Here is a 27,619-nt window from a genome sequence, read left to right as displayed (position 1 = left end):
AGGTCAGACATCTCTAGGACGTACATAGCTCAGCTGGTATCAATAACGCATACATTATGACATGGTATAGCATGTGTAGCGTCTCCCCAGCCCAGCAGCATGCAAATGAGCATGCCACGCATGGGGCTCTGTAGTGCACTTCTTTATTCTACAGAGTGCCACTAACTGCACGCACTGTGTCATAAACTATTATTATCCACACCCAAATGACTACGTAATTTCCTACGGGGTCCTTCAGGGATCAGAAGGGACCTACTACACATACCCACAAGACACTACATCTCCCCTTTGTTAAAAAAAACTACAAATATTACATATATACATTATAATTCCTCAATGAGTCATCGAGGGGCTCGAACCAGCCTGCCAGGTCTAGTCATGTGATGTTGATGAGGCGGAGGAGAGGTGCCTGCATCGGGTGCAGGTGATGCAGAGGCAGGTATATTAGTGGGGCTCTGTGGACTCTCACTTCTAATATCTGGATCCGATGAACATCGTGGCAGGCGCTTGAAGTGTGAAGAGTCTTGTGTGATAGAATTTACAGGATGTTGAACTGTCACCATATGTCCTTTGCTCGTCACAACCCTCAAGGGATCAGCATCAAATGGAGCATCAGACTTGGGTTTCCGTTTTTGTTTGACCAGGACTCGGTCTCTTTCCTTGAAAGCCATGTACCAGGCACATTGGCGCTTATCAGCATAGGTCCTCATCCCGGACTTGTGCAAAGAATCCATTTCAAGGACCTAGTCAGCATCAGCCGACCTATGATTGGTCCATTGCAGCAATTTTGTTACCATGTCTCTACCAAACATCAAGGTGGCAGGGCTTTCACCTGTCGTGGAATGGGGAGTAAATCTGTAAGCACGAGGGGATGAACACAAAGCTGATCTAAGGTCACTTCCTTTTATCGCAGCTCGCTGAACTACTCTCTTTAGGGTGCCCATGAAACGTTTTATAACCCTGTTTGCCTGTGGCCAGAGGGGTGTACTTTTTTTAATGTTTAACACTCATGTTCGTGAGAAAGTCTTTAAACTCAACTATTGAAACGTGGGCCTTTGTCAGACTTCAGAATGAAAGGAACACCCCATGTTGCAAAACTGTCATTTAAGGTCCAAATTACTTTGTCATGTGTGGTGGAGGACAGATCTTCCACAAGGGAAAATCATGAGTAACCATCAATGATTACCATGAGATGATGTCTATTGTTGAGAGGTCTAAAGAAATCAATGGCGAGCCTCTCCCACACTAGCTTCAGAAGGTCAGACATGGTTAGGGGGTGTTGGGTCGTTTTGGATGGAATGCACTGCAGCTCTACTGTCTTTAAACGCTCCAGGGAGAAGCAGCTTTTTCTATAAGATGTGAGCCATCAAAAGGCATATCCATGAGAGAGGCTTGTACATCTCCATCCGTGTGGCAGGGGCACAACACTGGAGACAACCGTCCTTCTCAGCCAGCATGAATCACATACTTGGCCACATCCTGTCCTCTTGAATTGTTTGAGACGTGGAGATAAGTCTTCAGGGGCCGCTGGCAAACTCTCGCGGGTCATGTCCCAGAGAGCATGCATGTAGCGTCCCAACAAACAGACAACATTGACTGATTTCACTGCCATGCTAGCCGAGGAGAATATTTGTTTTCCAAACACCTAATCCTCCTGGACTCAATGCGCACAGGACTCATAGTGAATGAACTGGAGTTCACCTCGCCTATTGAACCCTGACACTGACACACCCGGGTTTAAAGAGGCAATCAGGATCACCAGGCACATATCTGTGACGCCTGGCCACCTGCCTGTTTACTGGATGGCATGAAGAGGACATCAACCAAGTGCTCATCAATGGAAGTAAAGGCTCTCAAGTGTCAGGCCCAAGCTGCAAAATTTCTGTAAGGACATTAGTTTTGGTCATAACTGAAAGGAAATACACATCTATGGCTTCAGCTGCCTCCCAGACCACTACTGCAAAGAATGCACTCCCCTCCATTGGTGGTCCAAGTAGCAAGACCTGTATCAGGAGAGGTACGAAGTCCACTGGCTTCTTGTAAGTCCATGAAATGTTATGTTGATTTGAAAAGTACACTATCACCCAGGACAGGGTCCTGGCACTGAGCAGGTGTGAGTTGCCTCGCCTAGGATAATGGGGAACTTATTTGAACACGCAAATCTTCAGCTTCCCGCAGACCTCAATAATCGTATAGGAGGCTGTGTTATAAAATAGGTGGTTGTGATGTGTAACAGGAGGCTGTGATGTGTAAGAGCAGGCTGTTCCAAGCTTTAGGAGCGATGGAGAAAGCTCAACAACCAGATCATAAAACCTTACATATGTGTGGAATGAGTTCAAAGAGTCATCTAGCTAAGAGGAGTTGTCTGGATGGTTTGTGAAAGGAGATGTGGATATTTAGGTATGCTGGGCTGGTGTTCTGTGGTGCCTTGAATGTGTGAGTGAAATGCATGAATTGTGCTTGTTTGTGTATGGGAAGCCAATGAGGCTCCTTGAGGGACAGTGTGATGTGTGTGCAGTGTAGGAGGTTGAAAGTGTTTCTGGCCGCAAGTTCTAGATGGTTTGCAGTCCACTGGTGAGTTGCTTCTTGATCCTGGTGTAGAGGGTGGACTCGTAGTCCTGTTTGCTTGTGACGAGATCGTGAGTGACGTTTTTTCAGGTCTAGTTGGGGGCCATTTGAAGATATTCCTAAGCATTTTCAGTTTGTGGAAGCATGAGGCTGAGACAGTGAGGACTAGGGTGGTCATGTTAATTATACTGTCAATGACAATCCCGAGGTTCTTGGCAGTGTGTCAGCCGGCCACCAAATGAAGTCCCAGAGTAATGTGTTCTTCCCAAAGTTCACAACTTCTGTCTTGTAGGAGTTCAGTTTCAGTCAGTTGGTCTTCATCCAGTCAGCGACTTTGGTCACATAGACAAGAAACTTGTCCTGGGTGTTAGGAGTCATATTGGAGAGGGAAAGTATAAATTGAGTCGTCGGCGTAGGACGCTGAGATTGTGGGTGCAGATGATGCTTGCAAGTTGGATTGTATAGCCAATGTAGAGATGAATCCTGCGGTAATCCACAGATACGTTTGCGGGCATCCTAAGAAGAGGAAGCTAGGCTGATTGGGCCCTACCGGTCAGAAAGGAGAAGATCCAGTGGACAGCAGGTTCTTGTAGAATGATGTCATGCAGACATCGTATGAGGATGGAGTGGGTGACAGTGTTGAATGCTGAAGAGAGGTACAGGAGGATGAGGGGTGCCCTCTCTCCAGGATCTCGCAGGTGTCGCATGTGTGTGGTGATGAGGGCTGTTTCTGTGCTGTGGTTTGCTGTCAATCCAGACAGTTATGTAGAACAACTGCTGGTCTCTGAGGTGGTTGGCCAGGCATCAGTTGATGAGTTTAGAGGATCAATCTGTAGTTGGCTACTGTTGCTAGGTCCACAGATGGGTTCATCAGTAGGCGGAGGCCTGCGGCGTGCCTTCTGGTGAAAGAGAGGTGGAACAGGGGTCAGGGTGGATGGACCGCACAGAGGAGGTAGCGTTGTCCATGATGATGGTAAGCCATGTGGTCAGGGTAGGTTCTTACGGGGAGCCATGTTTCGAGGTCTGTCAGGTAAGTTTCAGGGTCAAAGTTGCTGTATATGGAGGTTATCTAGCGGCAGAAATACCGAGAGAGTTTGTTGCAGCGGTCTTATGAGGGGATGATGTTGTAGGGGGCAGTTTATGAGGGGAAATCTTTCACAATGGTTAAGATCTCTTTGCTTCCATTGGTTCTAGCGTAGAAATGGCCTGCAAGAGCATTGCGCTTGGTGGTCCATATCTTCCAGGGAGTAGCGCCTCAGAGTAGATTTGAAAGTGTTCCTGTTCATGCAGCCTTTGCTCATTCTCCATCTGCGCTCCAGTTGTTTGTAGTGGTGCTTCATCATCCTGAATACTTCTGTATCCCAACAGGTTTGGGGTCTGTATCCTGTGCTCTGCTATATGAATTTGTAGCACGCACAGCTACTCTGAACAGTGTCCCGGCGCAAGCTTTGCGGATCGATGTTAGGGGGCAGAACTGTGACTTTGCTGTGCTTGAGTGGGGCTGAAGTGTAGGTGCAGGTGGTGACCCAGTTGTTGGAGTTGTTGATGGATTTTGGAAGGCTGCTGCTGTGTTAGGATTGATGTGCATTGAGTGCAGTGATCCAGTCTTCCTCGGTGATGTTATTCCAGTTTCAGCTGGCTGGTCTGGCGGTGGCGTGTTTGTGTTGGTGTGGGACAGGAATGCTGAACTTGATGAGAGCGTGATATATCCAGGTTGTGGTTAAATGCAGTAAAAGTCACAGGTTTCCAAGGTCTAAGATTACTGCTTTGGTGTTCGCATTGGCCTGGTTTTCCAGGTAGAAGTACAGGTCCCCAAGGGGGATAAAGGAGTTTGCATAGAGCATGAAAAGTGCGAAAGTCTGCAATGGTGTTGTGAAGTTTTTACATGGTCCTGGTGGTCTGTAGATGAGGTTACTAATAAGAATGAAGTTGGTTGTGGCGCAGAGTTTGAACCACAGGTGTTTCATATTATTGTGGGATGTGCCATGGAGGCAGTACAGCAGATGACAACCTTGCAAATGAAGGTGATTACCATCCGAGCTTGTGAAGTTTGACCTGCTTGCTTGGGAGGAACAGCTGTGCTGATGACTGGGGCTGGTGCTGGATTCAGCCAGGTCTCCGCGAAGAACAGTCAGTTCGGTGAGTGTTCATATAGTAGGCCCCAGATCTCGGCTTGTGTTCGGCCTCATGGTGACAGGTTCAAACCCCTGCGGGTTCACTCAGCCTTTCTTAAGTCGATAAAATGAGTACCAGTGAGTTGGGTAACAATAAACATCTGGCATTCAGCGCCAAGATACCCTTGGGTGAAAGTGCGCTTTACAAATACACGTTATGTTACTGAATGAACGTGTGTTGAGGAGCATACACGAGAGTGTGGATTGTTGTGTGGTGAGTGGGAGCTGAATGTTGGGTGCTGCTAGAATGGGAAAGGTGTAGAGTGGGTGTGGGAGAGTGCATGTGAATTTGAAGGACACAGGAGAAAGTTCCCTTGGTGTTATGTAGTGCAGCACAGGTGAGCAGTGGCTGAGGTTGATGGCACTGAATTGGCTGGGTAGAGGTGGGAGGGAGAAAGACCAAGGTTTCTGGCATTGGGCATGACCGGGCCCACGTTGCCTTGACTTTGGCATACCTTCTGCGCACCAGTAGCACGTCCACTGTGCTTCCGTACTGTGTCTGCCATTAAATGCATCTTGGAAGGGGGAGGGAGATCAGGAGGTGATGTCCCTTCCTATGCAGATGGTTTATGGGGAATCCATGTAAAGAGAATAGTATCCTCTTCCCCTCTTCCCAACCATCATCAGTGATCCTCGAATAATGTTGATGGCATTGCTATGCTGACATCACAAAGGAACGGCCCGTGCGGGTCCTGCTTCAGGAGAGGACATGGATATCGGAATCAGTATGGTTCCAAGAACAGACTTTACAGGGTCACACAGCATCGCGTGTGGACCCACAGGTGGAAACCCTACTGTAGACCCCTGTGGTTGTTGGGGCCCAAAGGAGCAACAGGCGGAGCTGGAAGTGTGCACAGAGCCTGCAGCATGGCCTCTCCGAAGACTTCGATCTACTAAGGCAATCTGCGTTCACCAGAATCAGTAAGGAATCTGCTCCATGAGGCGATCGACTGACAGTGCAACACCATTGCACCGCCTCCTTGGATACGGAGTAGCAGGAGGGTGTTTAATCATGCTTGGCTTTTTATGCTTCTGGTTGGACTTTGATTTGGACTTACTGGAGGACTTCGATTGCAAGATAGACTACTCCAGGAATCCGCCAGGGAGTAAGAGTGAGTCTGCGACCGTGCCCTGAAACAGGAGAGGAACGTACGCAAGTCTCTCGACTTCTCAAGACTACGATGTACAGCTGTGCGTCTCAGTTACGGGTCACCTTCAGATGCAGGATGGCACACTTGTTGCAGAACAGAATTGTGTCCTGAGCCCAAAACAGCAGAAACACACATTGTGCAGGTATTCTGAATAGACTAAACTTTGCGCCCACTAAAGTACTTGTGTTAATTTAGTCTGGAATTCCCCCATCATGAGGATGGATTGTAAATAGTGGAAAATGTACAATTCATTTTTTTTTTTGCCGAAATTATTTTCATGAATTTGCCTCCTTTTATGGAAAATGATATCAGAGTTGAATGATTGAAACCATTAAGTGTAATAAGTGAATACGGCTAGCTCATTGAGGTTTAGACATGAGTGGAACTTTTAGCTTTTGCTAAGAAATGCTAAGACATTTTGAGATTAAGGATTCAATGTATAAATAAACCAGTTGCAAATTGAGCATTGTCTCTTCGCAGCTTATGTACTAACAGGTTGAGTCCCAATATCTCCCGTCGCAGAACAACATTCCTAATGAATGTCATATAGGGAGGTTACTATTTAGCAAAAAACTAGGACTGGTGACCTGCAAGGAACAGCAGACCGTCATCCTTTTGTTTGGATTCCCAAATGAGGATTTTAAATAGCGGCCAGTTTTCCTTCAAGGATGCCTTTAGTTTGTTTTTAGGGCATCTCATACCAGTGTATGATCTCGAAGCACTTTACATCACACCCAAATACAGAGACAATATATAGTACATGTGAATATGAGTGTATAGGAAATGTTACGTAAGACAAAGGGGACTACAAGGTGTGGAATTGATGTCATCTATACTGGTAGGCTTTTTTTAAAGAGTACTTGGTGTGGAGACGCACAAAATCAGTATTCAGAACATAACATAGTGGTTAGGGTTGGCTTTACTAATAAGAATAGTTTTCTACCCAAACAACCCCTTTATAGCAACATTAGGATAATGAAAGTAAGAAACAACATACTACTTTCCAAGCTGTACAATGCAGTTTGTATGCCGCTTTTTGATGATACTTCATGATACTTTGATGATACTTCATAGCTCACTGTACTAGATTATAATTGTAATTTAATAACTGCACAGTACCAAAGGGTCTCTGTGACAAAAGCAGTAACTCACTGAACTATGCACATAAAATACTGTTCCGTGATATACATGGTACACGTCCTTTGCAGCAGGTAGCTCTGTGCTACCTTAGATGAGTCAAATCTGCCACTAGACAAAACTCTTATCTCTCCCTAGCAGGAATATTAATCACCAGTTATCTCAACACTTTTATTGTTGCCTGAAAACTACTGGACACACTCTGCAGTAGATGCTTTCAAAACTGCTGCACTGCTTCAAAAAAAGACCCCCAGTAACAAAACTGTCCCCCCATCCTTTCAGCCTCTTGGAGAAACGCCCAATGCACGGTATGGCCAGGTCAGCTTTGCTCGAGGGTTTACACATGAAAATGGCTTTGTGTGTCTGGGACTAAGCTCCAAGGGGAGGTTCATTTGTCATTTCTGGATAAGAACCCCTACATTGTAAATAAAATCTACAAAATTAAAATAGAGTCCAAAGTTTAACCTCAAGTACATACTCACTTTCATTCTATGTTACAGGTGTTAACAATGAAATTATTATATTAATAAAAGGGCTTCTTCCTACAGATATTACATTTGAGTGCTTTTACTGCAAGAAATGCAGTGCCATTAAAACCCAAAGGAAACCATGAAATATGGAAAAATATTTCATTTTTCGTTTTAAAATATAGATTTTATCAAAACACCCCTAAACTAAAAGTTTAAATATTATCAGGGCTACTAGGTGATGGGGGGGGGGGCAATGGAGGACTAAATTATGTTGTATGGTTATCTAAAGTATGTGGGAAAAAGCACATTATGTGGCTATAATACTTTTATTGCACTGAGGAAGCAATGCTTAATGCCAAGACTTTGAGAAATCTACTCGCCCAATTCTCATGGTGTGCCGGAATTAATCAGGGCGAGCTATTCTTAGGGCCTACAGTCCCAGTGTGGCCAGAGAGCTGAGGCTGTTAAAGGACAGGTGTTCTATTCATTTAGAAAGAGAATGGTCAAAAAATAGGTCTTTAAGTCTTGTTTTTATCTTGTCAGATTTGCTGCTTTACTAAAGACAGGTCAAATATCAGCTCATGTCTTTGCACACATTGCTGCTTATCTTACACTGGAGATTGTAAATGTAAATGTAAATGTATGTGTCTTGTAAAGCGCACTGCTGCCCTGAGGCGTCCTGGCGCTGTAGATTAGTGTTTACTTTTTTTTCTTGGACAGCAAAGTTGGAAGATTTTGTAAAGTAAACTGTCTGACAATCGTGCAGGGCACACAACATTTATATAACTTGTAAATGAACTGTACAAATATATCAAATCTCTTTCAGTAATTAGGAAATCACTTTTTTGTAATTCTGAAGAGAGAAGAAAAACAAGATTTCAATACGATAAAAACAAATCAGAATATGGGTGATGTGCAAATGATACATATTTTCTGCAACCGGATTGCCGCACATGGTCATTTGTAGCCAATATAGTTTTATCAGTAAAACTACATGCGAGTGGGAAAGTTTGTGGCCATTTCAATGGAAAATGTCTGACTGTAAATGGCAGTGTGCTATCACAACATAATTTAATATTATATTTATTAAAAGTTAGAGTTTTTAAATATGAACTGAGAAACATTCCTGCCCCGTCTTGATGACAACGCTATTAGTGAACCAAGAAAAAAAGCCATGAGCCGTGTGTACCCTATACGTGGGCTAGATTTTTATTATACTTGGTGCAAACCATAGTCTATTAAATCAAATAAAAAAGTATTTCATACAGCAGACATGCTGAACTCACATAGATGACAATGCTCTTGTATGTGATAATAAAGAAAATGATGACTCACTGAAATAAAATATTTGCCGAGGATCACACAATTTGAGACAAGATTATAGGTTAAGTGCATTATAGTTAGGTTGTGTCGATCATTGAAGTCACTAAACCTGTAGGTCTGGTAATACTTTTCTGATTTTGAGAGGCCTGACGCGTCAAAGATTGCATTCTAAAATCATTGAACAAAAGTATTCAACTTGGCCCTACACACAAGAATTGTTTACAGTCATTCTTTCTCATTGCACAGATTTAACCCCTTGTATTTTGGTTATGGTTAAATAACTTTGCAAAAAACACTACTGCACATGAAATCACAGCATGACATGAACCATAATATGCAAAGCTGCTGAGCGAAACCTGCAATTTATGACCATTGATGAAGGATGGGAGTGGACTCACTCAAGACTTTGCTACTCAAGAGTCCTGTTGCCCATACAGATCATATTACACTCTGTGCAGCAACACAGATACTGTTTGATTAATTAACATGATTAGGGCCTTTTGTTTAACATTTAAACTTAGTTTCTAAAGAAGTATTTCACCAAAAGTTCTCATTGCCGTGAAAATATTCCTGTATGATGTATCTTTTTTAACCTAACAAATACAGTGAAAGGAAAATAAACAATGTGTACATTACTCTGAGCCTTCACGGATTCATCTTCCATATAGATTACAGTTCTCCAATGTGGCAGACAGTATGCACGATCTCCACAATAGACCCTCACGTGAAGCATTCATATCATTAATCCAGCAGGTCTGCTTTGGTTGTGTAATGAATGACGTTGTTTTATAAAGTGCGACAGCTGCTCCACCAGGAGCGTCCCGGCGCTAGTTGTAGGTTAAGAGGTTAAGTAACCAGAAGGACTAGTTGAAATGTCTAAGACAGAAATCGGAGGAGCATTCACAGTTCTTTAAAAAAGTGAGTTTTTTGCTGGGCTTTGAACAAGTACTCTGTCAGTATACTCCTAAGATAATCAGGAAGCAAATTCCACAGGTGGGTGCCAGATAAGAGAAAGCCCTGCCTCCTGCTCTGGGTTTGTATATCGTTTGGACGACTAGTAGATTTTGGTGGGCAGACCGTACATTTCTGTGTGGCTGATATCTTTTCATTGTTCTGAATGTAGCTCTGGCCTGTCAGATTCACAACTCTATAAGTGAATAGAAGTGCTTTGAATTTCATTCTTTGACTGATAGGAATCCAGTGGAGAATTTTCAGTCCCTTTCAGATTTGTGGCCAGCCTGACGCTCTCAGTAGCGGTCGCTCCCCACGCTCCCTGCTCTCCTTTGGTATCGTTGGGCTGCGCTCTTTGCTCTGATCTGCTCATTTAAAAACTGCTGACTGCTGTCCGTCATAGCGCTGTACTGCGATAAGCATTGTCGAGCATTAGAAATAATTATAGCGCTTTAGCTGACTTAAGCACTATTGTATTCATTTGCGCAGTCCCAGTTGTAGCGCTCGCTGTGTAGCTTTGACTGGAAATTGCTTTGCTTGTTTTGTGCATCGATATTTGTAGCGCTTTCATCACAGATTGTATAAGTTATTTAATTTGTCTTTGTTCCCCAGCCTGCTTCTAGTTTCACTTTTGCTGCCATTTTGTTGTTTGTTGTGCCTTCGGAGCCCGTCCTCTACACCCCGCCCCCACCTCCCAGCTGATCCTCCCTCGCCCCTCCCCCTCCCACTATCCACATATGACAGATGCCTTTCCACGCAGCGTTCACGCGTAGCGGTAGCGCCCCATGCGCGCCAAAGGCGCGTCAAAGGTAAGCCCGTCCGCGCCTGGACCGCGCCCATCGCCAGACCCCCTGCCCCCGGTAAGACCCACTCCGCCCGCTTAACGTACGACGCCGCAACCCTCTCAGCACTTAACCCCGGCCGTCTCCCAGACTGCTACCAAGCCGCCCCAGGACACACCCATGGACCCTTCACCTGCCACTCCTGCAAGTTCGACTGCATCAGGACCCACACCAAATCCACAAACTCCAAACAGAGCTCAAACACTAACAACCTAAAGTGCATCCTGCTCAACACCCGCTCGGTCCACAGACACGCCATTGAACTCTGGGACCTACTCGACACTGCATCGCCGGACATCGCCTTCCTTACAGAAACCTGGATGAACACCTCATCAGCGCCCGACATCGCCATAGCCTTCCCGGACGCTTACAAGATCATCCGAAAAGACCGCACCAACCAAACAGGAGGAGGCATCGCCATCGTCCATAAGAACACCATCCGAATCACAACCAGCTCCGACGATAACCTCGCCACCGCCGAGCACCTCCACTTCCAGATCCACACCGACCCCAGGACCACACTTAGAGACACCCTCATCTACAGACCTCCAGGAACCCGCACACAATTCAACGAAGATATCACTGACTTCATCAGTCCACATGCCCTCACCTCCGAGAACTACATCCTACTGGGAGACCTCAACTTCCACCTGGAAAAGAAAAACGACAGCAACACCACCACCCTTCTGGACAACATGGCCAATCTCGGACTCAAACAACTTGTTGACACCCCCACCCACTTTGCCGGACACACGCTTGACCCTATCTTCACCTCCAGCAAATACATCTCCTTCGATCACACCACAGCTCTCCATTGGACGGACCACAGCTGCGTTCACTTCAACTACAAAAAGACCGCGACCCACAACCCCCCATAACCTGTTCCCCGAAGAAACTGGAACAAAATCACAGCGGACCAACTCTCCACATCGCTTAACCAAAACCCTCCTACCATATCATCAGACCCAAACCAAGCTGCCACCAAACTCACACAATGGATCACCTACAGCGCTGATGAATTAGCACCATTGAAAAACCACCAGATCAAACAAGGTAGCAAAAAGGCTCCCTGGTTCAACGAGGACCTTAAGAAATCCAAGAAGTTATGTCGTACTCTCGAGAAAACCTGGAGAAAAAACCCAACCACTGACAACCTGACCACCTTCAAGGACGCCACCCGCAAACACCACCAATTGATCCGATCCACCAAGAAATCAGCATTCAAGGATCGACTCGACAACAACGCCCACAACAGCAAGGAACTATTCAACATCGTCAAAGAATTTACCAACCCCACCGCCGGCACTAACGACATCACTCCCTCCCAAGACCTCTGCAATTCTTTATCCTCTTTCTTCCACAACAAAATCGCCGACATACATAACCGCTTTGAAAACCAGTCCGAAGAACAATCCACTCCACCCACCTCCGAACCAATACAGAACTCTCACAACCTTTACGCCTGGAACCCAATCACTACTGAAGACACCATCCGCCTGATGAACTCCATCCACTCAGGATCGCCAACCGACCCATGTCCCCACCACATTTTCAACAAAGCAGACTCCATCATCGCACCCCATCTCCGCGATGTCATCAACTGTTCCTTCAACTCCGCTACCTTCCCAGAAAGCTGGAAACATGCCGAACTCAGCGCCCTCCTGAAGAAACCCACAGCAGACCCCTCTGAACTTAAGAACTACCGCCCCATCTCACTCCTCCCATTCCCTGCCAAAGTCATTGAGAAAGCTGTCAATAGTCAGCTCGCCGCCTTCCTGGAATCCAACAATTCCCTTGACTCATCACAGTCCGGATTCCGAGCCAAACACAGCACCGAAACGGCCCTCATCGCAGCTACAGACGACATCCGAACGCTACTGGACAACGGAGAAACAGTTGCCCTCATCCTACTTGACCCCTCCGTCGCCTTCGACACAGTCTGTCATAGCACCCTCATACAAAGCCTCAGCAACGTCGGAATACAAGGAAAAGCTTTGGACTGGATAATCTCGTTCCTCGCCGGGAGAACCCAGAGAGTCCGCCTCCCCCCATTCAATTCAGAGGCCACCGAAGTCATCTGCGGAGTACCACAAGGTTCATCTCTCAGTCCCACCCTCTTCAACGTTTACATGAGCCCCCTCGCATCCATCGAGCGACAACACAACCTCAACATCATCTCCTACGCAGACGACACCCAGCTGATCCTCTCCCTCACCAAAGACCCTAACACCGCCAAAACGAACCTACACGAAGGAATGAAAGAAGTAGCCGAATGGATGAAGAACAGCCGTTTAAAACTAAACTCGGACAAAACGGAAGTCCTCATCCTAGGATCATCCCCCACTGCCTGGGACGACTCATGGTGGCCACCGGCCCTGGGTACAGCACCCATACCTACAGACCACGCACGTAACCTGGGCTTCATCCTAGACTCCTCCCTCTCGATGACCAGACAAGTCAACGCCGTCTCATCATCATGCTTCAACGTCCTTCGCATGCTCAAAAAAATCCTCCGTTGGATCCCCACCGAAACAAGAAAGACTATCACCCACGCACTGGTCACTAGCCGACTGGACTATGGAAACACCCTCTACGCCGGAACCACTGCCAAACTACAGAAAAAACTCCAACGCATCCAAAACGCCTCAGCCAGACTCATATTGGACATCCCCCGTCAAGCTCACATTACCGGTCACCTGAAAGACCTTCACTGGCTCCCCGTCAACAAGAGAATAACGTTCCATCTCCTCACCCACGCACACTAGGCCCTCTATGACCTAGGACCCGAATGCCTCAACACACAACTGTCCTTCTACACACCCACCCGCCAACTGCGATCATCCAATCAAGCCCTCGCCGCAGTTCCGCGCATCCATAGATCCACCATGGGAGGAAGATCCTTCTCCTACTTAGCGGCCAAAACCTGGAATTCTCTCCCCACTCACCTCCGCCTTACACAGAACCACCTTTCCTTCAGAAAGCAGCTAAAAACCTGGCTATTCGATAAGTAATGCACACACCCTCCCCCAAGCGCCTTGAGACCCTCTGGGTGAGTAGTGCGCTATACAAATTTCTGAACTTGAACTTGAACTATTTGGGTGAATTTTGGGTCATTAAGATGTGCGAGACAGGACCCAGCAATATGAATCGAATAAAGTACTACTCAACTATATCTTGTTGCCTAATATTGATAGGATGATGTTGATCAAGAAACTCAATTACGTACTTGGATTTACTGAAAGATTTCAAGTTCAAATCCAGGCTGGTCCACTCAGCCTTTCATCTTTCTGAGGTCGATAAAATGAGTTGGGCAACAATGAACATCTCTTATTCAACGCCAAAATGCCCTTCTGGGTGAAAGTGCGCATTACACATTCAAATTTGATTTATTTTCTAATTACGTCTATTGAATTACTGAAAGATTTTGTTGATCCACATAAAAGATTTGCATGGTCAAAGGGTCAACCAGGCCATTTTTATATCCTAAATTCGATCATTGGGGTCAAAGAATTGTACATTGCATACTAATGGTTACCATTTCTTTTTCAAAGTCTTGATAAATATAGATCGGAATACCATTCACTATTTCATAAGGAATTTCCTAGATAGCTTTCCTTAACACAAGGAGGTGATGATGTAGTACTTTGAAAAAATGTTGTTGTGGTTTAGACAGGTTTGCCTTCTTAGGTGACGGAGGAGCCTTATCAACTTCAAATCTCTTTACAAAACTAAAGTTTAACAGTTTGGATAGGTACAATTAGTACAATTTCTTTATTTGCAGAGTTACTTAAAACTATTGCAATACACGTAAGATAAAAACATATATAGAAATATTCGTCCACCATCATAAAATATCATAATATCAAAAGTATAAAAGGCTTCTGTAGCTTTACATTGTTAAAATACAAATTTAGCCATGTGGTAGCAATCTTGAAAGTAACACAGTCACCTGTATCATTTAATGCTCCCCCCTTTTAGGTTACTAGTCCGAATACTCCAATGCCCAACAGTTTTAGTACCAATTTTTGCCCGGGCCGCTTCGAGGAATAGGACCAATCTGGTATTCAATTGTGGTGATGCGGGCCGAAGCAGGCCAAACTGCCTGCCTCCTTGTCCGAATCCCTCTTTGATTAAAGGGGATTTTTAGCAGGTGCCTTCTTTCTTGGAGTATCTCCGTGCTTGAGCAGATGGTATGAATGATGTCCCCCTGGCCATTTTTGCACAAGACTGCATCGTGTGCAAGAGTGCACCCTTTTCCATGGAGGAAGATGCTACGTGCATGGTACCACTCCGAGACGTAACTTTAGGAATTTTAATTTCAGTGCTTTTGGATAGCCAAAGTTAAAATATTGTTGTGGGGCTAGGAACTTATACGAGTTCAGAGTCATCCAAGCATGCGCCTTGGTGGAAAAAGCAGCTTTATACTCCACCAGTGACTGTATTTTAATCGAATTCCACACTGATTTTTTGAAAACTGAGTGGTGGCAATGCGTGAACCATAAGGGCAGTAGGCCTGTGTTTGTCAGTGGCTCCAGGAGGTACAGTCTTGAGGGCGAGTTCTCCCTCTGTTGTAGATCTTGCCACTGGAGGTGGTTTAATGTGTTAGGGTTTTATGTACTGATCCTATGCCAACAATTGATGTATATTCCATAGCCGGCCCAGGCTTGCTTTATTAGACCAAACTCCAGTCGGAAATGCGACGGTGAGGTATAAGACGGGAAGCTGAACATGGTTCTATATGCTTTTACAAGCGTTTTGTCCAGAAGATTGGTATCTCTTCCGCTCTGTGCTTCGCTACCATAGGTAATTGAAGGTAGGATTTTGGCCTGTGCCACCGCTAAGAGAGGGTTCAGCGTTGGGCCTAGTAGTATAGCTGATAAACCTTTCATGGTTACGGCAAGGATCATCCCTTTCCTTTTGGTTTCCTCTTGTTGTCGGGTGAATTATCCCTCTTTGTCTAGGTAGATTCCTAGATACTGGTAAGCCTCTGTGGGTTCAATATGCTTGTCGCCCAGATACCATAGGTGGCTCTTTTTCCGTTTGCTATTGATTGTCATGGTCCTGTTTTTTTAAAAGTTTATTGAAAGGCTATTTTCGTCTACGTAGACCCGCAGACTGTTAAGAAGATGTTGCAAGCCAACTGCCGTGTGACTGAGTAGCACTACGTCGTCCGCATATAATAGATTGGACAGTGAGGTGCCCCCCCATTCTTGGCGCATGTGAATTGCAGGTGTTAAGTGACTGTGTTAAGTCTGCCATAAATAAGGTGAATAACATGGGGGCCAATACGCAGCCCTGTTTGAGTCCTTTGGGTGTTGAAACTTTTCTTGATAGATGGGACCCTGAGCCTAATTTGACTTGTACCAAGGTGTCAGTATGTAAAAGCATTATCATCGATAGAAGGCTGTTTGGGATGCCCCATCTGGCTAGCTTGGACGACAGTTTGGACCTCTCTACCCTATCAAACGCGGCGCTGAAGTCAATGAAACAGACATGCAGCTGTGTGCTTCTCATTTTTGTTGTGTCCATTATCAATGAGACTGTCATGATATTAGATATCGTACCTGAGTTTTTTCGAAATCCTGTCTGATTTAGCTGGATTATTTTGTTATTTCCGCCCAGATTGTCAATTCCTCCAGCTGTGTTCCCGCAAAGTATTTGGCCTCGTTATCGATCAGAGCTACTAACCGATAATTGGCTGGCGAGACTTTGCTACCGCTTTTATGGATGGGGATGATCGTTGAACCCTTCCATGATTCTCGAATTATACTCTGTTGTCTTAGTTCCAGAAAAAGTGAATTAAGTATTCCTACCCAATCATCCGCCTTTTCTTTAAACACTGCTGGTGGGATTCCATTTGGGCCCGGCGCTCCCTCCTTTCTTCCCTTTCTGATCTGTTTCCTGATCGTTAGATGTTTAGTGGCAAGTGAGCTTTCCTCCTTGTGATGGATTGAGCAGGAAGAATTGAGTGTTTCAATTGCTCTTGAGCGGGAAGCGGCGGCAGAGCTTACGGAGAGGTGGTTGTTGCCACTTTTCCTTCTCCCTTTGATGGTATTGTGCCCATCTTGGGCTGCACTGCTGTGTTCCGGTGTGTGCTGAATGTTACTTTGGCTGTTAAAATGGGAGTCTAGGTAGTTTGCCCAGCTTTCCAATAATATAAATGAAGTCAGTCCCCCAGGGTGTGGGTGTATGATAGTGTTTACTGTTTGCCAGAAGCGATCACTGGCGTTGTGCTTAATATTGTGCAAGAGTTTTGCCCAGAGGTCCTGTTCGTTGTTGTTATTGATGTGACATTTCAGCCTCTTCAGTTGAGTTCTCTGTTGCCGCAAGGATAAAAGGAGCGATGTGTTCCCTGGTGCATGGCGTAGAGATCTATTCGAGCTTTTTATCGATCTCTTAAGAGCTTTTATTTGTGCTTTTTGCGCCTTTGCTATCTTTTTCTCTTGTGTCTGTGCCAAAGAGCTCCTTGTTTTTTTCTGTTGCCTTTAGGTTGCTTGTAAAACATTCCGAAGTTTGTTTATGGTTCTTTCCGAACGGTTGAGCGAATAGAAGATCGATTGCTGTGTCTATTAGGGATTTTATACATTCTGTCGTGAACTTGATCCTCCGCTAATTCGATGTATATCTTGAGCCTAGGTTTAGAGCAGGCTGAATGCTGGTTGTAGCTGTTGCCGCTAGCATGGTCTCTTGTGGACGGTGGTCGCTTGCCCCTATGTCGCACATTCTGAACCCGGTTACAGATTGAAACAACGGGAGGCTGACAAACATGTAATCTAAAAGCGATCTTGTTAGATCCGTGTAATAACTTGCCACTGGGGGAGTGTCACCTTCTGTTCTTCCATTGAGGGCCCTCAAATTTAGATGTTCTAATTCTTCCAGCAGGAGTCTGTTTATCTTGTTTGGCCTCCCGTGCATAAAGGATCCTTGTGTTGGTAAATTATAATATAACAATAGGAGGCAGACTTCCTTTGCCTTGGATGATCCCATTAGGTGCAGATTCATGTCCCCCGAGAGTATGAGGTTTGGTACTTCGGTGCGGCCTACATGAGAAGTAATTTGTTCTGTTAATTTTGCAGAATCAATTGCTGTCCGTTTTGGATGGATGTATAAGTTGAACAGCGTTACTTCATTTTGTGCCTCTGCCCAGGAAAGAGTGAGTTTGACTGCTAAAGCTACATCTGTTTCCGGGCCAGTTACTCCTGCTGTTGGTATGGGTATTGTTGAAATATATGTTGCCAGCCCCCCTGAAGCATATCCCGTTTTGATACCGTTAACGGCCGGGCGAGCAAAGCAAAGGAACCCATGTATGTGTAGCGGTTCCATGAGCCATGTTTCCTGTAGCATGATGATATCAAAGTTATTAAGATATTGCAGAAAATCTGGGTCTTGAATTTTTTAGGCTAAGCCATTTACATTCCACGAGCAGAGGCGTATCGCTGGTTCTTTTTGTCTACGGTTGCTATGGTCTTTGTGATTATTATGTCATTGGGTTGCTGTCCATTTTGTGTGGTTTGGTTAAAAGCCCTTTTCGGCTCTGAGTGGCAGAGAGCCCCTCTTAATACTGAGGTGGAGGGTCTTGCGCGTTCTTTGGTGCCTGGCCTTGGACTCTGGTTTAGTAGCGGTGCTGGATAAGCTGGAGGTTGGTAGAGGCTAATTTGGATGCCCCAGTCTTTAATGGTGAGATAATGCTTTAATACTCTTTGCGCTGTTGCATCTGATTTCCATAGTGCCCTTGTTATCTCTGGCTTTGCTGGGTTATCTGACGTGAGAAACTCAATGGCTAGTAAATTTGTAGTGTTCAAGTCTGCTAGGGTCGGTATGGCCCGAAGTAATTTTAAAACGTTGCCTTGATTCAGCACATCCTGGTGTCCTTTTGTGATATACTCAGGTTTGGTTTGAGAAGAGTGTATCTCGGGGTCAGTATCGGGTCGTTTGGGCGGTAGGCGTGCTTTCGAGTGGCCCAGACCATTTAGCAGTGGAATTTTGTTGGGTTAACTGCTGAGGCACATTCTGGTCTTGTTGCACACATGCACGAAAGGCATTGGAATCTTTTTCCATATTTATTGTTAAAGTTGAGATTCCTGATCAGTTCTGTTCTTGCCAAGGAACAAAAGCCTGAGATGGTTGGTCCAGGGCTATCCCCGCTTGGTTCCCCTCTATAGGGGATACCACTGTCTGAGTTGTGCAGGTCATTCTCTTTGCCGATTCAACGTTTCCAGCTTGGGAGCCAATATGAGTATGCCCGGTTTCCCGACGGGAGTGCTCCTGGTTGGTATCATTTATTAGGGCCGTGATTTTGTGCTGGTTGACTAGCCCAACATGGCTGTTTAAGTTAGAACTGGTGGTTTGTAGAAGGGGATCCAGGCCAGTACTGTCGATGGCTATGTCTCTTTCCAGCCCTGGAGCTGTCTCAGCTTGCTTCGATGACCCTTTCTCTGTCCCCACTAGAGGTCCTCCAGGGTTGTAGGATGCTGCTGTGTCTTGGTGGTTAGTTGTGTGAGCTGGTTTTTCTTGCGTATCGCCCTCTTTTAAAGCTGTAATTGGATTTGAGCTCTCTTTACTGAAAATTGAATAAGTCGCTCGTTGTTTGAAAGGGAGGGATTTCTGATTACGACCTTTTCTTTTCAGCTGGCGGCGTTGTTTTGCATTAGTTTTTATCACTGCTGGAGTGTCCGATGCGATCCTTGGAGGGTCCCCGGTATTGCCCATGTTGCGCACGCTTTGATGTATGTCGGTTTTAATAGTCTCGGAGAACTGCTTTGAGCTGTTGTGTGCTGTCGGAAGTACGGTGAGGTCGTCAGTGGGACAGCTAACACTAGAGGTGCTGGTTGTTTTTTTTTTAGCTCGTTGAGCGCTGTGGAAAGCATTGACGGAAGAGTTGCCAGCTTATCCACAATCTGGCTGCCCCCACAATGGAGGTATTTCTGATCAGTGAGTTAAGTTCCCACAGCTTTCCATCGATCCCCGATGTAAACACGGCCAGAGCGTTTAGTGGTGAAAGCTGTATGTCCATCTTATCCGATTGATATTGTACCGCCTCCACGGACAGTTGCATGTTTTTTAAGAGGGAAGCCCAGGTGCTTCCATCTTGCAGGTTTGGGTCCCCCTGTTCCTTTGAGCCCACTTCCCTCTTTCGCCACAAGGACTGAGTGTCAGGTAAGAGCTGGTGCTGGGGATTAAGTTTCTCCGTGAGAGGACCCAGCCGTTGGTCTGGGGAGTATGCTGCCAGCATGTCCTCCCATTCCTGTGTTCCTAAGTAGGATAAAGCAGCCCTACCTTCCTCCTGCTTTGGAGATGGCTGACGGGGGTGTCGACTTATGGCTCGCTTGGCTGATGGAGCTGAGGTCACACCTAGGAGTATCAGTCATTTCACCGTTAGATATATTTAGATCCTGGGAACCGGTGGCTAAAACTTCAGGGACATGAAGAAAGTGCTGTTCAGACAGCTTATTTTCTGGGCTGAGTGAAACTGAACCGAACTGGTTTCTCCAGTTGGTCTGTTGTTCTTTTTCCATTGCCAATGAGTGGCCTCCCTCTGTTGGGGACTTTAGTACCTGTGCATACAAAAGGGTCCCTGTTGGTGTGATTGGAGTTATTGTCCTTATTGAGCTAGTTGCTGTTATTGATTTCTTTGCTTCTGCTTGTGGAGATTTCTGAGTTTCCTGAGGTCCTGGTGACCCTGTTGGTGCAGCAGGGTGAAATTGAGTTAGTCCAGAGGATATCAGATCTCCTGTGAGCTGCGTGTTCTGTGCCTTATGCTGCACCATAAGGCTGGCTAAAGGACTGGTTGTAGGGGATTCCGCTGTTATATTGTTCTGGGGGTTTCTCTGCGTTATCTTCTTTTGTAGACTTTTATTAGTGCATTCCATTTTTGTTGGTGTGGTTAAGCCTGTGGTTGGAGATGATGTTGATGATGTTGAGGAAATTGTAGAAATCTCAGCGTTTTTTATCGTGGCTTGACTGTGAATTTGTGCCGTAATTTGCTGTTTTCGCTGGGTTTGAAGAGTTGACTGGATTGTCTGCCCTAGATATGGTGCCAATACTGGTGCTTGGTCTGGTAGCAGGGGGGACTGACGACCTTTCACTGTGGCGTTGCTAGAGTACGAGGCGGCCCCAATGTGTTTTATAAAATTGAATTTTGTGAAGATTTTTGGTTAAGCTAGAAGTGCTTTAAATTTCTCTCTCGGTGACCCCATGCAATTGGGTCACTGTCTGTCAGAATTAAAGCCAGATCCTCGCTGTTCTGGAGATTGGAGGAGCATGCCTTGCCCTTTCTTCTCTGCCCTCTGGTCTTAGGGCAGCCAGTCTCCCGTACTCGGCCTGACCTCATATCATTCAACGGTTGGTAGGGCGGGGAGTGCATTGGTTGCAGACCATAGCGCTGAACTGCTGGGGTTGGTAAACTCTGAGCCCAGCTCCTGGCGCTGTTATACTGTTGTGCTACCCCCTCTGCTATAACTACTGTTTGTTCAGACGATTTTAGCCCCAATGTTTACTCCTTGTGTCCTCTGCACAGAGGCCTTCCCAGCCAAACCATCCACAGCAGCTTGGGCTTGGCTGTCACGGCCCTTGTGCAGGCAAGTTGCCAATACGACTCTGTACCCCCCAGGGACTCCCCCGGGACCCGCAACAGTGCTATCCCCGGGACCAGGCAGAAAGCACGGTTCCTGCTGCCGTTAGCTTTAACTAGGCTTTATCTCGGCTTTGCGCTTCTGCTTTTGCGCTGCTTCCCCCCGCTGGGTGGGGGGGCTGCTGGGAGTTAAGTCTAGCCCAGTGCCCAATGCTGTTGCTGCAGTACCTGGAGAATGCTGGGCTCCTCTTACTCCACTTGCAGTGTCTTCCTCGTTTCACTGCCGAGAATCGTGCCTCCCACTGCAGCTCCTCCTTGTTGCGGCCCCGCAGCTGTGCCTGATGCCGCTGGTCTCCTCCCCCGCACTCACGCACTCTCACACTCCGCCGGCCATCGGCGGGTGCCAAGCAGTCTGGTGCGGCGCGCGGGGGGGGGGTCACGCTGCCCACTAGTGCCTGTGCCGGCGTGCCGGTGGAGTGAGGCTCGCAGCTCCTTCTGCATTGGAGTACCCGTTACAGCTTGGGGGCGCAACTTGCGGCTGTTAGGGAACCGATGCGGGACCCCAGCAGCAGGGGAATCGGCGTGTGAGCAGCTGGGGCAGTTTGGGCGCTCCATGCGCTTTCGGAGCGGAGCAGAGCGATTCCTTCAGCGTCCCCCGCTCCCACTCTGCTTCTGCTGCGGTTCGTCCGGTTCGTACAAAAAGCAGGACTGGAATCTCAGTGCACTCGGCATAAACATCAATACGCGTTTTTTTCCAAAGGCAAGTCAGTGCAAGTGCTGAGTTTGGATAGGAGTATTTTCACATAAGCACTACAAGCACTCAACAGACTCTGGAAGGTTACAAATCTGGAGGTTATATGGTCTGCTACAATTTTCCAAGTCAAGAAGTTGTTTAAAACAAGAAGAGATAATTGATTAATTCTAATCAGATTATCTTTTATCTTACTTTCATTGTCAGAGACTATCAAGGAGAAGGCAGCAATGTTCCTTTGAATATGTTTAATATCTAGACTAATGACATCTACAAAGGTGCAAACTGCCTGGATTTCTTCTAGAATTGTATTTAGGGAGGGTTCTTCTGTGTCGACTGTCTTATATTTAAGTGATAGATTTTTTTTAGCAGAATTTTATATAGCGCAAACTTGACCCGCAATTGTTTTCTTTTATTGGAGTTATTATCTAGAGATTTAGATTCTTGAGACAAACAATGTATTAAGGTGTAACCTCAATGAATCGCCATCATAATCAATAAAAGATAATTGTACCTGAAATGTAATAAAGTCATATGTACTGAGGGTAAAAGTAGCAAGGAAATATGAAAAAACATCCTTATTTTGATAGACCATTGTGCTTCCATTGAAACAAATGAAACCGGCCTAGACAAAGCCATTCCGTTTCCTTGCAAGGGTGCAGCGTCCTTGACAGAAGTTTGAAATTAAAAGGTGAGGCATTTTTGGTGCAGATAAAGCACCATACACATTGCAAAGGAAGAGCCAGGAATGCTCTCATCTCAAGTAAGGCATGAACCTCCAGTCGAGCTGAGCAAAAGAATGGCATAAGCCGTCATCTCCTAATTGGAAGAGCTTGTCATCCAGCCGGTGAGTACCAGCTCACAGTGCTTTGTCCATCCTGGTCATGTGTACGCTCTGACTCCCTAAAAATAAACTTCATTCCCTTTCCCCCAATTCCCGACAGATTTCGTACAGTACAGTATGTTGAATCTATGAAGCACACACTGCTTCTCGCAGACTATCAGAAATAAAAACAATGGTTTTATGTCTCCAAAAGCATTCTTGTGCACTAGTGTGCACTACAGATTGAGTGTTATGAAAGTCAAAATTGTTGTTTAAAAACCAAAAAAATGAATAAAAATGAAATCCTTTTAGCAGAATTGCCTAATAAGGCAAAAAGGAAAGATAACAATATCTATACTAAAGTGTAATCTGTTTACAAAGCAGAAACAAATGTTTATTCTGGATTGTTGTTTACAGATAGGACAAATATTATTGACAGCAAGTGAAATCAAACATGTTAAAAAAATTACAAGAATACACAGACAATATTTTTGATTAGAAAAGAAATAGTGAGACACAATGAGTATGACAAGATGAATTAATGTTACATGGATGTCTATTAAAATAAAAAAACAGATTTTAAATTGAAGTTTATCTGGAATTTACAGTTTACATAATTCATTAAGGCAGCCACCGTTTGCAGGTGGATGGAATGGAAAAGATGCTCCATGCTCAACATTGATAAAGGTTACAGAGATACTGAGCAATAGGAGCAAATAGATCTCTCTCCTAGCACAAATAAGGCATCTTCAGCAGCGGGAGGGTGGGATCAAGATGTTCTGATGTTTTTCCAAGGCCAGGAAGGGCAATAATGGAAAACTTAACTAATATTAGTGCAGTCCAGACGCTGTTCCTTCATAAAACTTCTACTTTTGCGTGCTGAAAAGTGACAAACTCTTCCCATATTTACTGCACTGAAATGTCTTTCCTTGATGCGTTTGTATTTGCTGACAGCAACTTATTAATTGATGACAGACTGAAACTCACCCCATATTTGATCCATGTGTATAGGTTTTCCTCTGTGCAAGTTTGCTTATACACAGGTAGATGCAAATCAATGGAAGCTCTACCCACATCCATTACAGGAGAATGTTATTTCCCCTTTTGTGTCTTCACTAATTGACCATTAGCTATAATAAATCATAGAATCTCTTCCCAAATCGACTACATGTATGGATTTACACATGGTGTGTTAAGAGAATTTATGAATGACTGAAACACATGCTATATATTTTACGTGGTTTTTCCATGTGAGCTCCCCGATGGCATTTAAGGTATGTTGACAAATTCACTACATATGTATGTTTTTTTCCCTGTGTGCATATGCTGCTGAACTATTAAGGCAAATGAGCAAATAATGTTCTTTCTACCTTCACGGCATGTGTATGGATTTTCCGTGTTTGCTGATGGCTCTTTAGATATGCTGATTTTGTCAAATCTCTTACCACATTCACTGCAGGTATAGGATTTTTTTTTCCTGTGTGTGTTTGCTGGTGGCCCCGTAGGGTTCCTAACTGACGAAAGTTCTTCCAACATTTACTGCAAGAGTATGGTTTTTTGCCTGTGTGTGTTCGCTGATGGATTTTTAAGTTTGATAACTCAGTAAAGCTATTGTTACATTCGCTACAAGGATATGGTTTTTCCCCTGTGTGTGTTCGTAGGTGGCATTTCAAGCTTGTTGCGAAAGGAAACCTCTTTCCACATTCATCTCACGTGTATGGTTTTTCCTGTGTGTGTGTTCTATGATGGAGCATTAGGGCTGCTCTTCGAGCAAAGCTCTTACCACATTCACTGTATGTGAATGGTTTTTCCCCGTGTGTGTTCGCTGATGTTTCTTTAGTGCAGGTACCTCAGCAAAGCACATTCCACATTCACTGCAGGTATATGATTTTATTTTTCCTGTGTGTATTTGCTGGTGGACCTTTAGGTTTCCTGACAGACGAAAGTTCTTTTCACATTCACTGCAAGAGTATGGTTTTTCTCCAGTGTGTTTTCGCTGATGGATTTTCAATGTTGATAACTCAGTGAAACTATTGTTACATTCACTACAAGGATATGGTTTTCCCCCTGTGTGTGTTCGTAGGTGGCGTTTCAAGCAGGATGAAAAAGGAAACCACTTTCCACATTCACTGCATATGTATGGTTTTTCCTTGGTGTGTGTTCGCTGATGGAGCATTAGGTATGCTCTTTGAGCAAAGTTCTTCCCACATTCCCTGCAAGAGTATGGTTTTTCTCCTGTGTGTGTTCGTAGGTGGCCTTTCAAGCTTGATGAGAAAGGAAATCTCTTTCCACATTCACCGCACGTGTATGGTTTTTCCTGTGTGTGTGTTCTATGATGGAGCATTAGGGCTGATCTTCGAGCAAAGCTCTTTCCACATTCACTGCATGAGAATGGTTTTTCCCCCGTGTGTGTTCGCTGATGTTTCTTTAGTGCAGGTATCTCAGCAAAGCACATTCCACATTCACTGCAGGTATATGATTTTATTTTTACTGTGTGTATTTGCTGGTGGACCTTTAGGTTTCCTGACAGACGAAATTTCTTTCCACATTCACTGCAAGAGTATGGTTTTTCTCCTGTGTGTTTTCGCTGATGGATTTTCAATTTTGATAACTCAGTGAAACTATTGTTACATTCACTACAATGATATGGTTTTTCCCCTGTGTGCGTTCGTAGGTGGCCTTTCAAGCAGGATGAAAAAGGAAACCTCTTTCCACATTCACTGCATATGTATGGTTTTTCCTTGGTGTGTGTTCGCTGATGGAGCATTAAGGTTGCTCTTTGAGTAAAGCTCCTTCCACATTCACTGCATGGGAATGGTTTTTCTCCTGTGTGTGTTCGCTGATGTTTCTTTAGATTAGGTATCTGAGTAAAGCCCTTTCCACATTCACTGCAAACATATGGTTTTTCCCCTGTGTGTGTTAGCCGGTGGGTCTTTAGATTTGCGGACTTACTAAAGCTCTTTCCACATTCACTGCAGTTGTAAGGTTTTTCCCCTGTATGTGTTCGAAAATGGTTCTTTAGTGATAATAAATGAGCAAAGTTGTTTCCACATTCATTACAGCAGTAAGGCTTTTCTCCTGTGTGTGTTCGCTGATGGCTCTTTAGTTGTCCTGAGAAAGCAAAGCTCTTTCCACACTCACTACAGGTGTATGGTTTTTCTCCTGTGTGTGATCGCATATGGCTCTTTAATGTTGATGAACAGGTATAGCTTTTTCCACATTCAATACACCTGTATGGCTTTTCTCCTGTGTGCGTTCGAAGATGGATATTAAGATGGCCTGAGTGATTAAAGTTCTTTCCACATACATTGCATGTATTTACTTTTTTTCTTGTATGTGTTTGATATTTGACCTCTAGAGCAGATTGCTCATTTAAACTCATCTTGCATAAAAAAAAATGTTTTACTGAGTTGCTGCTGATGACAATATAAGGATGATGAGAGATTAAAACTCTTCTCACAAATACGACACTTGTATGTTTTTCTTGTGTTTTTGTTTATAAGTGAACTCTTAGTTGTGATGGTTGAACAATCACTTTGTCTATATCAGTTTTCATCAGTGCATGCTTGCTGATGCAACTTTACTACTGAGGAGAAACCAAAGCTCTTCTTAACTTTGTAGTGTTTGTATGTTTTTTCTATAAGGTTTAGTGGCAAAGGGTCAGTTATGTTGTGCCATAAATCCTATTAATGTGCCCCCGACTGAATACTGTGCTTTCTGACTAACTATATTTTAACATTCAATGAAAATCTGTAATATTTGCAATGTATATTTGACCCTATATAATAATAATATTGGATGGTCACTGGAATGCTTGCCAGACTAATAACATATCTATAAGAACTTGTGTCTTCAACCTAAGTTAAAATTTTTAAAGTCTGGGAGCAAAAAATAAAACTCACAGCTTATTTACTATAGTCTGCATCTTCAATTTCAGGAAATATTCATGAAACATATAAACAAAGAACAAACCTCGTTACCAAGTCTTTACATTTTAGGATACTGTGCTAAAATGTATATAGCGAAAGCATTCTTTCGTTGATCCTTCAGATGGCTGCTTCACGACTCATTTTGTACACCTATAGTCTTTTTCTATAGATTGTAGGGTTATCAGAAATATGAGTTTAGAATTTTCTAACACCACAGTATGTATGTTTCCATGTTAGAAAGTGGAGCACTGTCGTACCTATCTAGTACTTATCTCAGATGAAGAACGGTACCTGGAATCTTTTCATACTGGATGTATTGTACCAGTGCATTGTTGTGCTGTTATTTTACCATATTCTTTTGAGTCCAGCAGCACGCGTGTCCTCAGCCTCTTGAAGCCACCAGATTGCACTTGATGTTTCATGCAGGATTTGTCTCGTCATGTACGAGATTCTTACTGTGCTTTCTATCTATACTGTTTGCCGTTATTTCGTGCTCTTCTTGAATATTGGACAGGTTTCGAGTATTAAAGTATTTTCTTCATTACTCTTCATCTTATGTATTCATGGATCCGCTCTCTGTGGATGCAAAAATATTTGTAATCCCTGAATGTATAAGCAATACATAGAACACTATGTGGGAGAATTCATAAGCACTTATTTTCTAATGTGTTGTACACTTTAGGCCGGATTTAGATGTCGGTGGATGGTGTTAGTACCTGCACCATGGCGTCTCCTGCCATGGGGAGGGTAATACAACCTCCAAATATTGAGATGTCAGGCGGCCCAGGAGACATCTCAAGCATTTACAGGCACCACCATCATGGGAGTTCCTGTAAATTCATTGTAAGAGTCCCTTCTGGCACCATCAGCACGACAGCATCACACACTTTCAATTTTAATTTAAAAAACAAAAGCCCAAAGCAGGATTTG

At 44.6% G+C, this 27,619-nt stretch overlaps 2 protein-coding genes across 3 annotated transcripts in view; both read right to left on the bottom strand.

Annotated features, from left to right (window-relative positions):
• Window positions 1-27,619, bottom strand: part of LOC144772264 (uncharacterized) — a 1,157,681-nt gene that overhangs the window by 1,104,476 nt on the left and 25,586 nt on the right. The window lies entirely within an intron of this gene.
• The window catches only part of LOC144773600 (uncharacterized), a 160,207-nt gene continuing 155,790 nt past the window's right edge, over window positions 23,203-27,619 (bottom strand). Inside the window, exon 4 of the mRNA XM_078658740.1 lies at window positions 23,203-26,254. Within this exon, the coding sequence (XP_078514866.1) occupies window positions 24,514-26,254 (1,741 nt within the window). The 3' untranslated portion in view covers window positions 23,203-24,513. The remainder of the gene's footprint in view (window positions 26,255-27,619) is intronic.

This window comes from Lissotriton helveticus, chromosome 8 (assembly GCF_964261635.1).
Source record: "Lissotriton helveticus chromosome 8, aLisHel1.1, whole genome shotgun sequence".
Taxonomy (NCBI): Eukaryota; Metazoa; Chordata; class Amphibia; order Caudata; family Salamandridae; genus Lissotriton; species Lissotriton helveticus.
The sequence above is the reverse complement of the archived record's forward strand: the minus strand, read 5'-3'. Positions and strand labels throughout refer to the sequence as shown.